Source organism: Pituophis catenifer, unplaced genomic scaffold, assembly GCF_029215685.1.
Source record: "Pituophis catenifer annectens isolate HBS135680 unplaced genomic scaffold, rPitCat1.0.hap2 SCAF_14, whole genome shotgun sequence".
NCBI lineage: Eukaryota > Metazoa > Chordata > Lepidosauria > Squamata > Colubridae > Pituophis > Pituophis catenifer.
In genome coordinates this window covers 16,820,857-16,832,711 of record NW_027256894.1, presented here as the reverse complement: position 1 = coordinate 16,832,711, position 11,855 = coordinate 16,820,857, and the positions used below count along the sequence as shown (strand labels likewise).

General features: G+C 42.3%; 1 protein-coding gene across 1 annotated transcript; it reads left to right on the top strand.

Annotated features, from left to right (window-relative positions):
• Window positions 1-2,043: 2,043 nt before the first annotated feature.
• SLC24A5 (solute carrier family 24 member 5) lies at window positions 2,044-11,777 on the top strand. The gene is given in 10 exon segments (XM_070953689.1): window positions 2,044-2,083; window positions 2,086-2,271; window positions 3,470-3,649; window positions 5,489-5,572; window positions 5,656-5,759; window positions 7,398-7,498; window positions 8,364-8,641; window positions 9,179-9,385; window positions 10,885-10,986; window positions 11,455-11,777. Coding segments are annotated over 10 exon segments (1,605 nt in total).
• Window positions 11,778-11,855: the final 78 nt, after the last annotated feature.

Genomic DNA, 11,855 nt, shown 5'->3' with positions numbered 1-11,855 from the left:
AGAAGAAGAAGAAGAAGAAGAAGAAGAAGAAGAAGAAGAAGAAGAAGAAGAAGAAGAAGAAGAAGAAGAAGAAGAAGAAGAAGAAGAAGAAGAAGAAGAAGAAGAAGAAGAAGAAGAGGAAGAAGAGGAGGAGGAGGAGGCCTTGGTGGTCTCTGAGCTTTGTGCTTTTCTTGCAGCTTTGCAAGTTGACAGTTTCATTACCCAGACTAGGTAACATCATCAGTGCTAGTAAGGAATGGGATTTGCAAGGAGGAGGAAGAGGAGGAGGAGGAGGAGGAGGAGGAGGAGGAGGAGGAGGAGGAAGAGGCCTTGGTGGTCTCTAAGTTTAGTGCTTTTCTTGCAGCTTTGCAAGTTGACGGTTTCATTACCTAAACTAGGTAACATCATAAGCGCTAGACTAACACTCGCAAGCTCGAAGAAGGTGTGACGGTGTTTAGCTTGCTTCCAGACAGGGGTGCTATTCAGCAGGTTCTGACAGGTTCTGGAGAACCTGTTAGTGGAAATTTTGAGTAGTTCGGAAAACCTGCAAATACCATCTCTGGCTGGCCCCAGAGTGGGATGGGAATGGACATTTTGCAAATATCCTTCAGTCAGCAGTCAGTCTTGATCTCCTGTAGGACCGACCAGTTTGATCACCTTGCAGTCCAAGGGATTCGCAGGAGTCTTCTCCATACCTTCCTACGTGGAAAGAATCAACCTGGAGGACTGGGGTGGGGTTGGGGGGGAAGCATAGCCTTCTCCCCACATCTGACCCACAAGACGTATGTCAATTTTGTCCACTGGAGTTAGAATTTCAAGAAGCAATTGGTGATCCTTCCACCCGCCTTCTTATTCCCTGCAACTAATAGGCCCAAATGTCTCCATGCAAATTGATAAGCCGGACTTAAATGCACCATTATTTTAACGGTATCAAAATACAAGCGTGCAAAATCGACATGAAAATATTTACCAAAGCTGGCAAGCTATCTAATTCAATAGAGCCATAACTTGGCATTTCGCCTTTCAATAGCCCGTCATTATTCCTAGACAGATATTTAAAAAAAAGCCTGTGTCTTGAAACAGGCGAGTGTATTAACATTTAATCCTTAATTACACGGATAGCTGTGATGTTGAAAAAAGGGCATCTGAACAAGCTGGGGAGGAAGTAGCTAAGGAGTTTTGCTGTTTGCATGCTGCCGGGTTTTTTTTTTTTCCTCCCTCAGTTGGATAAGAAACTTTTTAAAAAATGTTTAAATTAAATTTTGTACTCTTTGTCCGGAATCATCTCGGTGTGAATTGCGGGACTCACACATGGGCAGCTATATAGATTTGTTTAATAAATCAAATAAATAAATGAGAATCTTTTTCCTACCGCCTCTCCCCTCATCAAAGGAGAGTTGGGGGAGGTAGAGGCCCAAACCATATTTCTCTCCCTCTCTCTCCCTCTCTCTCTCCCTCTCTCTCTTCCCCCCCCTCTGGAATTTCCTGCCTTCCCTGTCTTACCAACCCAACCATCATTGAGTTTACAGTTTACACCTTGAGTTTGCTTCTCTTCATTTTTCAACTCAGGTTGGGAGCACCTTCAGGCCAAAAGCTCCTTCCGAGTCTGCCTTTCAGCTAAGACAAGCTCGCCAACCGCTACAAGATCACCAAAATTTTAAGACTTCAAAGAATCGTTGAGTAACAACTAACCCAACAAGAATGGAAGTCGTGCGCAAAGGCGCACGAGCGCGAATTCCAACATGAAATGAAGCTCGTCTCTGTCGAAATGGACACCGCACAGGCGTTAAGTTGAATCCCTTCTAGCCTCGCAATGTTTTCTCTTCCCCGACGAAGAGCTCTGAAGGACCCGAAAGCTTGCAGTTGTTGTTTTGTTTTGTTTTGTTTTGTTTTGTTTTGTTTTGTTTTGTTTTGTTTTGTTTTCCCCTGCGCCAAATTCCGCCGTCGCTGCCAACCCTGGCTGGCTGATCTCGCGCCGCTTCCCAAAGTCTTTTCTTTCCAGGGCTTTAAGCCTCCCTCCCTCTTAGGCCCCCGAGCCCGACAAGGCCTTCCCAGCGGACTCACATGATGCCCCCGCAGCCCCTGAGCCGGATCGCCTGCCTGCCTGCCCGCCCGCCCTGCCTAATGCGAGGTTCCAGCCTTGCAAGATGTATCCAGCTCAGCGTCACCCCAAAAGCCGCCGAGCGCCCTGCGTGGTCGCCCTGGGTTTGGGGTTGCTTTGGGGGACCGGAGGCTTTGCAGGGGGGCTTCCTTTGCCGGGGGCGAGCGCTCAACACCTCCGCCAAGATCCAGGTAAGGCCGGGCGAGTTCCTCTACCCCTTTTGCAGCTGCCCCTCCGTGTCCTCTGGGCGCACTGCCTCGGGAAACGGGGTCCTTTGGGAATGGGGAAGGTTCCCCTCTTCTGGACTCGTCTACTTGTGAGTAAATTGTACTCGGTGCAGCCAAGTTGTTCTCCGATAGGTCCTTGCAGGCACAGGAAATGAATTAGGAGGATGAAGGGGATAACAATGCATGCATGGTTTGGTTCTGCAACCCAACAAGACAGACACAGACTTCAGAGGATAATTAGAACTGCAGAAAAAACAATGGCTACCAACCTGCCTTCCATTGAGGACCTGTATACTGCACGAGTCAAAAAGAGGGCTGTGAAAATATTTAGAGACCCCTCGCATCCTGGACATAAACTGTTTCAACTCCTACTCTCAAAACGACGCTATAGAGCACTGCACACCAGAACAACTAGACACAAGAACAGTTTTTTCCCCAACGCCATCACTCTGCTAAACAAATAATTCCCTCAACACTGTCAAACTAGTTACTAAGTCTGCATTACTATTAATCTTCCCATCGTTCCTATCACCCATCTCCTTCCACTTATGACTATGACTGTAACCTTGTTGCTGGTATCCTTAAGATTTATATTGACTGTTTCCTAATGTGATTTGATTGCTTATTTATTCCCTATGATTATCATTAAGTGTTGTGTTGTATCTTATGATTCTTGACGAATGCATCTTTTATGTACATTGAGAGCGTATACATCAAGACAAATTCCTTGTGTGTCCAATTACACTTGGCCAGTAAAGAATTCTATTCTATTCATTCTGGAATTTCTGGTTTAAATTCATGGGATCCCCTCAATCAGGAGCATTGATAAGGATAAGATGGTCTCAAGATTTGGTTGACAAAATCAGAAATGAGGAAGTACAGGTCTGCGTGAGTAGGGGGTTGGACTAGATGACCTCCAAAGTCCCTTCCAAATCTGTTACTGTTACCTGAATTAGATGAGAGTACTTTCAGTAAGGATAAATACATTTGGGGTGAAGGGAGCCATACGCTTTATTTTATTTTTTTTTAAGCTATTTCTCCCAGAAAAGGAGGAGACCATCCTTGTCATTTCTGCCTTGCCCTCCGGTTCTTCAAAGTAAATCTACTAAGGCAGCTGAGATGTGCTTTTTATGAAATTAGGATTTCCTAACTTCTTTTACAGAAAACAAAAGCCGGTGTGTTCTCTCCCCATCGTCGGAATTCCCCGACGGGTTTTTCACACCGCAAGAACGAGTAGAAGGCGGCATCGTGATCTATTTTATCATCATTTTTTACATGTTCCTGGCGGTGGCCATTGTCTGCGATGACTACTTCCTCCCAGCGTTGGAGATGATCAGTCATAGTAAGTCTGCCCTAGGCTCTCTTATCCCCCTTCCCCAAATTCCCAAATTGCCGTTCGAGACAATTCTGGGCACGAGACAACTGCCGTTTAGGAAAAGTTATGCAGTGTTTTGTGGCTTATTTTAGGGGGAAAGGATCCCGAAAACAGGAGCATTATGGCTGGCAAAAGAATTCAAGGATTATCTCTTGGGCTTGATCAGTACTAAACAAAGGGCCTCCTTTATAGAGTCGGAGCGCTGGGAGCGTATTCATCTCCTCCGTAGATAAAAAGGATTTGGGAAAGCAGCTATGAAATGTGTTCCGGACGAAGCCAAATTTCTAAGAATATTGGCAGCATCCACATAATGGGCCGGTCGAGCCGTGACTAACTCCTTTCTTCATTATTTCAATTTATTTGGTTATTCGCTTCAAATACATGCATGCAGTGTGCGTAATTTACCACACTTAAAAAACTATATAAATCAATATAAAAACACATGGTTAACCGAGTTCTCCCTCATCTGACCAGGTTTGTATGTACAATAACCGATACATTGAACACATGGAGTTGGCTCTCACGACGTACTAGGCTAAAATGTGGTTGATGCTAAGAATTAAAATCCCAGTCTGCTTTTCTTTGCTAACCAATGAATTTCTAGGCTAGGAATATAATAATTTTATAAAATAATTTTATTCTCTGTTGTAAGCTGCCCAGAGTGGGGCGGCATAGAAATGCAACAAAATAATAAATAAATAGGAGAACTGGCCAGCCGTGGTGGATGAAAAAACCTGGTTTACTCTAAAATGGTTTAAACACAGCCTATTGAAGAGTGAGCCAGATCTGTGTAACATATCGAGTTTACAGTTCACAGGGAGTGAATTCATACCATGCATTAAATCAAACCTGAAGTGATTTGACTTCACATTGCTATCTCAGCTTTTTTTGACACACACACACATTCTTTACCAATATCCCTGCTCATTTCTCTTCATACTCCCTTTACACGACTGGGTGTATTCTCATGGTTTTTCAACCACAGTTATTGACTACAATTTTCCCTTCCTCCAATGAATGGCCTTTAGGCTGATCTATCTATCTATCTATCTATCTATCTATCTATCTATCTATCTATCTATCTGTCATCTACCTATCTATCCATCATCTATCTCTATCATCTATCTACCTACCTACCTACCTACCATCTATATCTATCTATCATCTATCTCTATTATCTATCTATCTATCTACCTACCTACCTACCATCTATATCTATCTATCATCTATATCTATCATCTATCTATCTATCTATCTATCTATCTACCTACCTACTACCTACCTACCTACCTACCTACCTATGTATCATCTATATCTATCATCTATATCTATCATCTATCATATCATCTATCTGTCATCTACCTATCTATCCATCATCTATCTCTATCATCTACCTACCTACCTACCTACTTATCATCTATATCTATCATCTATCTATCATCTATCTATCATATCATCTATCTACCTACTACCTACCTACCTACCTACCTACGTATCATCTATATCTATCTATCATCTATACCTATCATATCTCTCTCTCTCTCTCTCTCTCTCTCTCTCTCCCTCCCTCCCTCCCTCCCTCTCTCTCTCTCTCTCTCTGTATATAAAGTATAACTATCATCTGTGGCTGTTTTTAGTCCTATTATATCAATATCTTGTAAGTTGCTTGAAGCCATTGGACATTGAAGGGATATATGTAGAAGTAGGAAAGAGAAATACAGAAATGAAAACGTTGTTCCTTGATTTTTACCCGTCCCTGAAGATTGCATGCCTCTTTTCTCTTGTCCCCATTGATTCTTCCTGTAGCTCTTGGCCTCTCTCAAGACGTGGCAGGAGCAACCTTCATGGCCGCTGGCAGTTCTGCTCCTGAATTAGTCACCGCCTTTCTTGGTAAGCCATCCCCTTAACCAGCACCCAGTTCAGTCTTTGCAACAGCAAGAGTCAGTCCTATTCACCAATGCTCCATTTTTTAGGTGTCTTTGTCACAAAGGGAGATATCGGAGTCAGCACCATCCTTGGCTCCGCCATCTACAATCTTCTCGGCATCTGTGCAGCCTGTGGACTCTTAGCTGGCATGGTGAGTGCTCTCTTTTATGATTCCGCCTTCCACTTAACTGCAAAGGGAAATTAATTTGGGGGCCAATTGATGGTACTTCCCAGGTAGGATGTTATTGCTCGGGGATAACCAAAAAAAAAAGCTTACTGAGATCTTGGTATTTTTAGAAAGTTGATAGAGGGGAACATACATCCTATAACTGTGATGGAGAACCGATGGGATGCGTGCCACAGCTGGCACGCAGAGCCCTCTCTGCAGATAAGTGAGCCGTCACCCAGCTCAGCTCCACCATGCATGCACACACGCCTCCTGCCAGCCAGCTGATTTTTGGGAGGGGCGGAGGGCGGGGCGCATGCAGATGTGGCACATACACGGGAGGCACACATGCATGCGTGGGGGACAGGGTGTGTGGTGCATACCCCCATGGCTCATTTTTGGCCCTGGGAGGCTGCAGGGAGGCCTGCTAGGCCCAAAACGGGGCAGGGGGGGTCGTGCGCGCATGCGTGGGGAGGCATGGGGGAGTCGCATGTGCATGCATGGGGGTGGCAGGGAGCATGGGATTATGCATGCATACATGGGGGGCACATTGCATTATGGGTGCCGACACGCATGTGCGTTGTCTCTCTCTCTCTCGCACGCACTTTCGGCACACGACAAGAAAAAGGTTAGCCATCACTGTCCTATAACAAGTTGTATCCAATAATTTCCATATTGCAGATGGAAATAAATTAGGTTAAATAGAATGAAGTTGCTTACTGGGCGTGTTGACATGTTTAAGACATTCTCGGTTGAAATTTGGGTCACGTTCAACCAAGGCATGGCTGATGGCAGTATATTTATGTTTTAATTTTGGCTGTACATAGCCCCGAATCCTTCGGGAGGAGGGCGGTATATAAATAAAATTATTATTATTATTATTATTATTATTATTATTGTTGTTGTTGTTGTTGTTGTTGTTGTTGTTGTCATGAAGATCAGTGGTTATTAAGTCTTCATGGTGGTGGCACTGCCTCTGAAGGCCATCTGCTGGGAGATGGTGGGTTTCCATCTGTACTTAGTTGGTCCCTAGGAGAATGCACAGCTGGATTGGATGGATCAAGGTCCAATCCAACAGGGCACTTGCGTTCTCGAAGCACCTATTTACGGGACCGCCTGCTACCACCAATAGCCTCCCACCGACCAGTACGCTCCCATAGAGAGGGGCTCCTCCGGGTGCCGTCGGCCAAACAATGTCGACTGGCGGCCCCCAGGGGGAGAGCCTTCTCTGTGGGGGCACCTACTATCTGGAACGAGCTCCCCCCCGAGATACGGAGGATTCCGGATCTGCGTACCTTCCGTCGCACGCTTAAGACGTTCCTATTCCAGCAAGCCGGCCTGACCTAAACTTCTCCGCTTTTAAATGGGAATTTTAAATTTGGTTTTAAATTATTGGGGTTTTAAATATGGTTCAGCCAAATTTATTTAATTTGTTTTATCTCTATTTTAAATTTTGTACTTTCATGTTTTATTTTTATGGCTGTTCACCGCCCTGAGTCCTTCGGGAGTAGGGCGGTATACAAATTCAATAAATACAAATAATACAAAATACAAATACCTTGGTTTGTTACGAAGGCTTGAAAAAGCTCACGTAATCCAAATGTTGCATTGTCTGAATTGTAGGTTTTACACCTCTCTTGCTGGCCATTGTTCAGAGATTGCTTGGCTTACATTATTAGTGCGGGGGCCGTTCTTGCCATGATTGTGGACAACCAAGTTTATTGGTAAGTTTTCCCCGAAAGTACCGCTCCCGGTACTTATTTTATTCAGGTGAAACAGCACCTGAACAACAGCTGCTCATATATGCATTGCAGATTCTTTTGGTCGTCACATTTTTTATTTTTACTTTTTTTTTGCTTTTCCACACTAACTTTAAGGTGCATGGTTGGCTGGTTTCATACGTGGATTGATTGGTAGTTTACACTTAAAGGCACACTTTAAATATTTGGGGAAGAGGCGGTTCTGGGTTGTTACAGTGAGTTGGGCAGCATACTGTAGTGACCAAAATTGAGGAAGCCTTTTGGGAAAAGTGTATTTTCTAAAACTAGCTAATAACACTTTTTTTTTTTTTTTTTTGTGGAGGAGTACCATAAAATGATATATCAATGGAAAGATAATTTAATCAAGAATGTAATGCCATAACTTTTATGAAGGATTTGCTATTAGAATAGCAGTTACAGTATAAAGAAGAAAAAGTGAAACCCGTAGAAAAAACGAGATAGACAAAAATGATCACCATATCAGTTAATCCATAGTTGGGTAACCTTTAGCATGAATTACAGCCTTATGAGGTCTTCCCATGGAGTGAACAAGTCTTTTAGTTCTGCAGCTGTTATCATGTGAAACCAAGATTGAATGAGTTAACTGGGTTTTATTGCTGGTTCGCTTCTGACTAACAGGTTTCTTTAGTCGGCTCCATAGATTTTTGGAGTTTCAAGATAATCCTATTCCACTGCTGGAATGGCCTGGGAATAGCCCAGATCTTCACCCAACTGAAAATCTAGGTTTGCCTACCACATCAAACCATAGTGTGTGGTTTCACACAACCTGCTAAGCCCACATTGACGCAAAGTTTTTACTTTGTCTTAGGTATGAATGTGCTTCCCTCCTGTTAATATATGGAATCTATATTTTAGTACTCTGCTTTGACATTAAAATCAACCAATATTTCATGAGCAAGTTTAGTCCTTGTTGCACCTGCTTCTTGGTGACCACGGAAGAGGCCGAGGACCAGCCGCTGTCTGGATGGAGGGACGAGACTCAACCTCTCGTTCGGCGACAATCGAGACCAGACAATGACATTTTTCATGAGTCTGACTACACGCAACTTTCAGCAAGCTTACACGGACTTGATACCATTTCTGAAGGTATTTTTTTTTAACCCAGGGCTTCTTTAAAAACTCTGACAAGAACTGCTACTATTTATTTATTTATTTTTAATCCTAACCCCCAAATTACGAAGCATGTAGTATCTTTTTTAAATTCTTCATATTTTTCAAATGCTGGAAGTAAAGTTTAGATACAAAGATACCTAAACATCTGTAAAACGTATCAAGACTATGTCATGTCTAGTTTGCAAAAAGGTTGTGATGAAGTATACAACTCCCCAGTCCAACATTGGCTTCTGATATCTGTGGGGCAAGTCAAGGACAAGTACCATATTTTTCGGAGTATAAGATGCACTTTTTCGGTGAAAATTTGGGTGTATATTATGCACCAAATGTAGTCCTGCCCACCCGCTGGCCCCCACCCTTTGGCTTCTGCGTAGGTAAGTGCGTCTTATACTCTGAAAAATATGGTACCTAATTTTTGCTTTGTTGTTAAATTTCTAAAAAAAAAAAATGGAATAAAGCCCTATATATTTATAATAGAGAGCGCTTTGTAAATTATTTTCATTTGGACAGATCCCCCAAGCGTGTTCACCATGCCTGAAGCAGATCTGAAGAGAATTCTGTGGGTGCTTGCCCTTCCTGTCATCACTGTACTATATTTGACGATTCCAGACTGCAGAAAACCCTTTTGGAAAAAGTGGTTCATGCTTGCTTTCTTCATGTCGGCAGTGTGGATTTCTGCTTTTACGTACATTCTCGTATGGATGGTGACCATAGTGGGTAGGTTTTCAGTGGGCTAGTTTGATTAGTTAGCCTGCCTGCTCCAACCAACACTTTTAAACGGCATCTCAAAATACAAAACTTGATTTCAGGTGATACTACTCTGCAGAGATCATATGTAAAACTGCAGATTAGAGTTGGAAGAATTAATGCCCAATATTCACACGATACTGAGGGCTGTGTACATATCTAGAACAGCCAAGGAAGGGTATGTCTCTTTAAAAAAATCACTTGAGGGTTGTGTCAAGCCAGTCGACATGTCCCAAAATGTATGACCATTTTAAATGTGTAGCTCCTGGCTTAGGTAACCTACACCTGAAAGGTTTTACCTGAGCATCTAATGCAAAACACTGCAGGGATGGACACCTGCTTAAGGTAAAACCATTCTAATACAAGGATGATGTAAAAGGAAATGAAACCTAGAATCTTCAGACTGATTAAGAGTATGGCCTATAAACGAGCAAATCTGGACAGGAAATGTTTTAAGCTAGTAAAGAAACTGACTTGCCAAGTATCAGCCCATGGCATATTTTGACTCTGCGTTCTTGAATAAGCCACAATGGCTGGGTTACTGAAATAAAAGACACTTAAGGATTAGAATGATGCATGAACTGCGTTCTTCCAGCCCAGCGTTTGTCAAACTGACACTGTGACAGACTCTTTTCCATAATCCCCCATTTAATGTTTTCCCCTGTATGTTCGAGAAGGAACTAGAGTCCTTATGTCAGATGCCCCATCACACTGGGTTGCAGTCTTTGCCTGCAATTACATTATCTAAAAGGAACCTATCCAAGGACGTCAAAACAACCTTTAGATTGTTTCTCATCTATCACTACGCGAGTAAAATAAATTCGAAACAAGTGTTGGGTAATAAAATCTAGATTTTTGCCTTTAAAATGTGAGCCGTTATTGCCTCTTTTAAAGTAAAAAGCTTGTGCCACATGAAAATATATATATTTATAGCAGGAGAGGCTGCATTTCACTTTCTACAAATCAAATGTCTCCCTTGCTATTCATCTGAATTTGGTTTTTAGAGAGGAAGGATTATTAGCAGGCTCCAGACCCCTCTTCCTATGAGAATGTAAGCATTTTTTTCCAAGAGTAGATTTTTGAGGGAGGTTAGTGCCTCATATGACTTCAAACAGCTCATGTGATAAAGATGCCAAAGTAACTGAAGGGATTAGGCTGGTTGTAGCTATTCTAAAGAAGGGCTGAGAATAGCAGGCTTCATTGGTATTTGAAGGAAAGGTTATATAGCTTTTCATAGTATTCAATGACCAAGTTTTTCAAAGCTAAATAACTTCCTCTGTTCAACTCATGCAGTTTATCTGCTTTCAAAATAAAATTCTAGTTTAGTTCATTAGCTACCAAGCTGCTTGTATTCTAGTCAGGTCCTTTTGATTTTAAAATGTGATTCTCTTTAAAATAATATGTATGATTGCTTCCCAATTCATTCTCAAGGAAATGAGATATTTGCTTTTGGATTTTTCTGATTACAGGGGAAACCCTGCATATTCCTGAAACTATAATGGGCCTGACGCTACTAGCAGCTGGAACCAGCATTCCGGACACAATTGCCAGTGTTCTCGTGGCTAGAAGAGGTAAGCCCTTTCCATCTGTTAAGCTATCATGGCGAAGTTGGTAACCATGTTACGAAATGGGACATCTTTTGATACCTACATTCGCTAAATTTAATAAGCTGACGACATTCAGAAGTGCAAGTGGCTCTTCCAATTCTTTTTACCTAATAATTACTGGGATGAGACCATTGCCTTTTGTTCTACTTGGGAAGTGAATGGTCCCTATTAAAAGACAAAACACTAATTTCACTCTATTTTGGATGACCCTCGCTGTGTCACTCTTAACATTGATCTGAAGGCATTTTCAAACTTGTTAAGACCACAGATGACAGTCCTGTGGACAAGATGTAGCAAGTGTCTTTTAAACATAAAATTGGGTCACTTTCTGTGAGCTGGGCGTTCATCTAGATTTGATTAATAAATAACAAATGAAACACTACTACTGCAAACTTCTTAAGGTTGACATGCTTAATATGTTCTATCTTGCAGGGAAAGGAGATATGGCCATGTCGAACATTGTAGGATCCAATGTGTTTGATTTATTGTGCTTGGGATTACCTTGGTTTATAAAAACCGCCTTTGTTGACCCATCGGGTCCTGTGCTTGTGAACAGCAGCGGATTGACTTATACGGCCATTTCTCTCATTTGTTCCATTGTTTTTATTTTCCTGGCTGTTCATCTGAATGGCTGGAAATTAGACAAAAAGCTGGGAGCCATTTCCCTTCTGATGTACTTAGCCTTTGCCACGTTATCAATTCTGTATGAACTTGGAATCATAGGAAACAATCCTATAAAGAATTGTGGCAACTAATTCGTTTGGCTTTTGGTTTTGTATAAATTCGCAATTGTGTGGAATAAGGAATGGAAAGGGTCAATCTCTTCGTTTCGC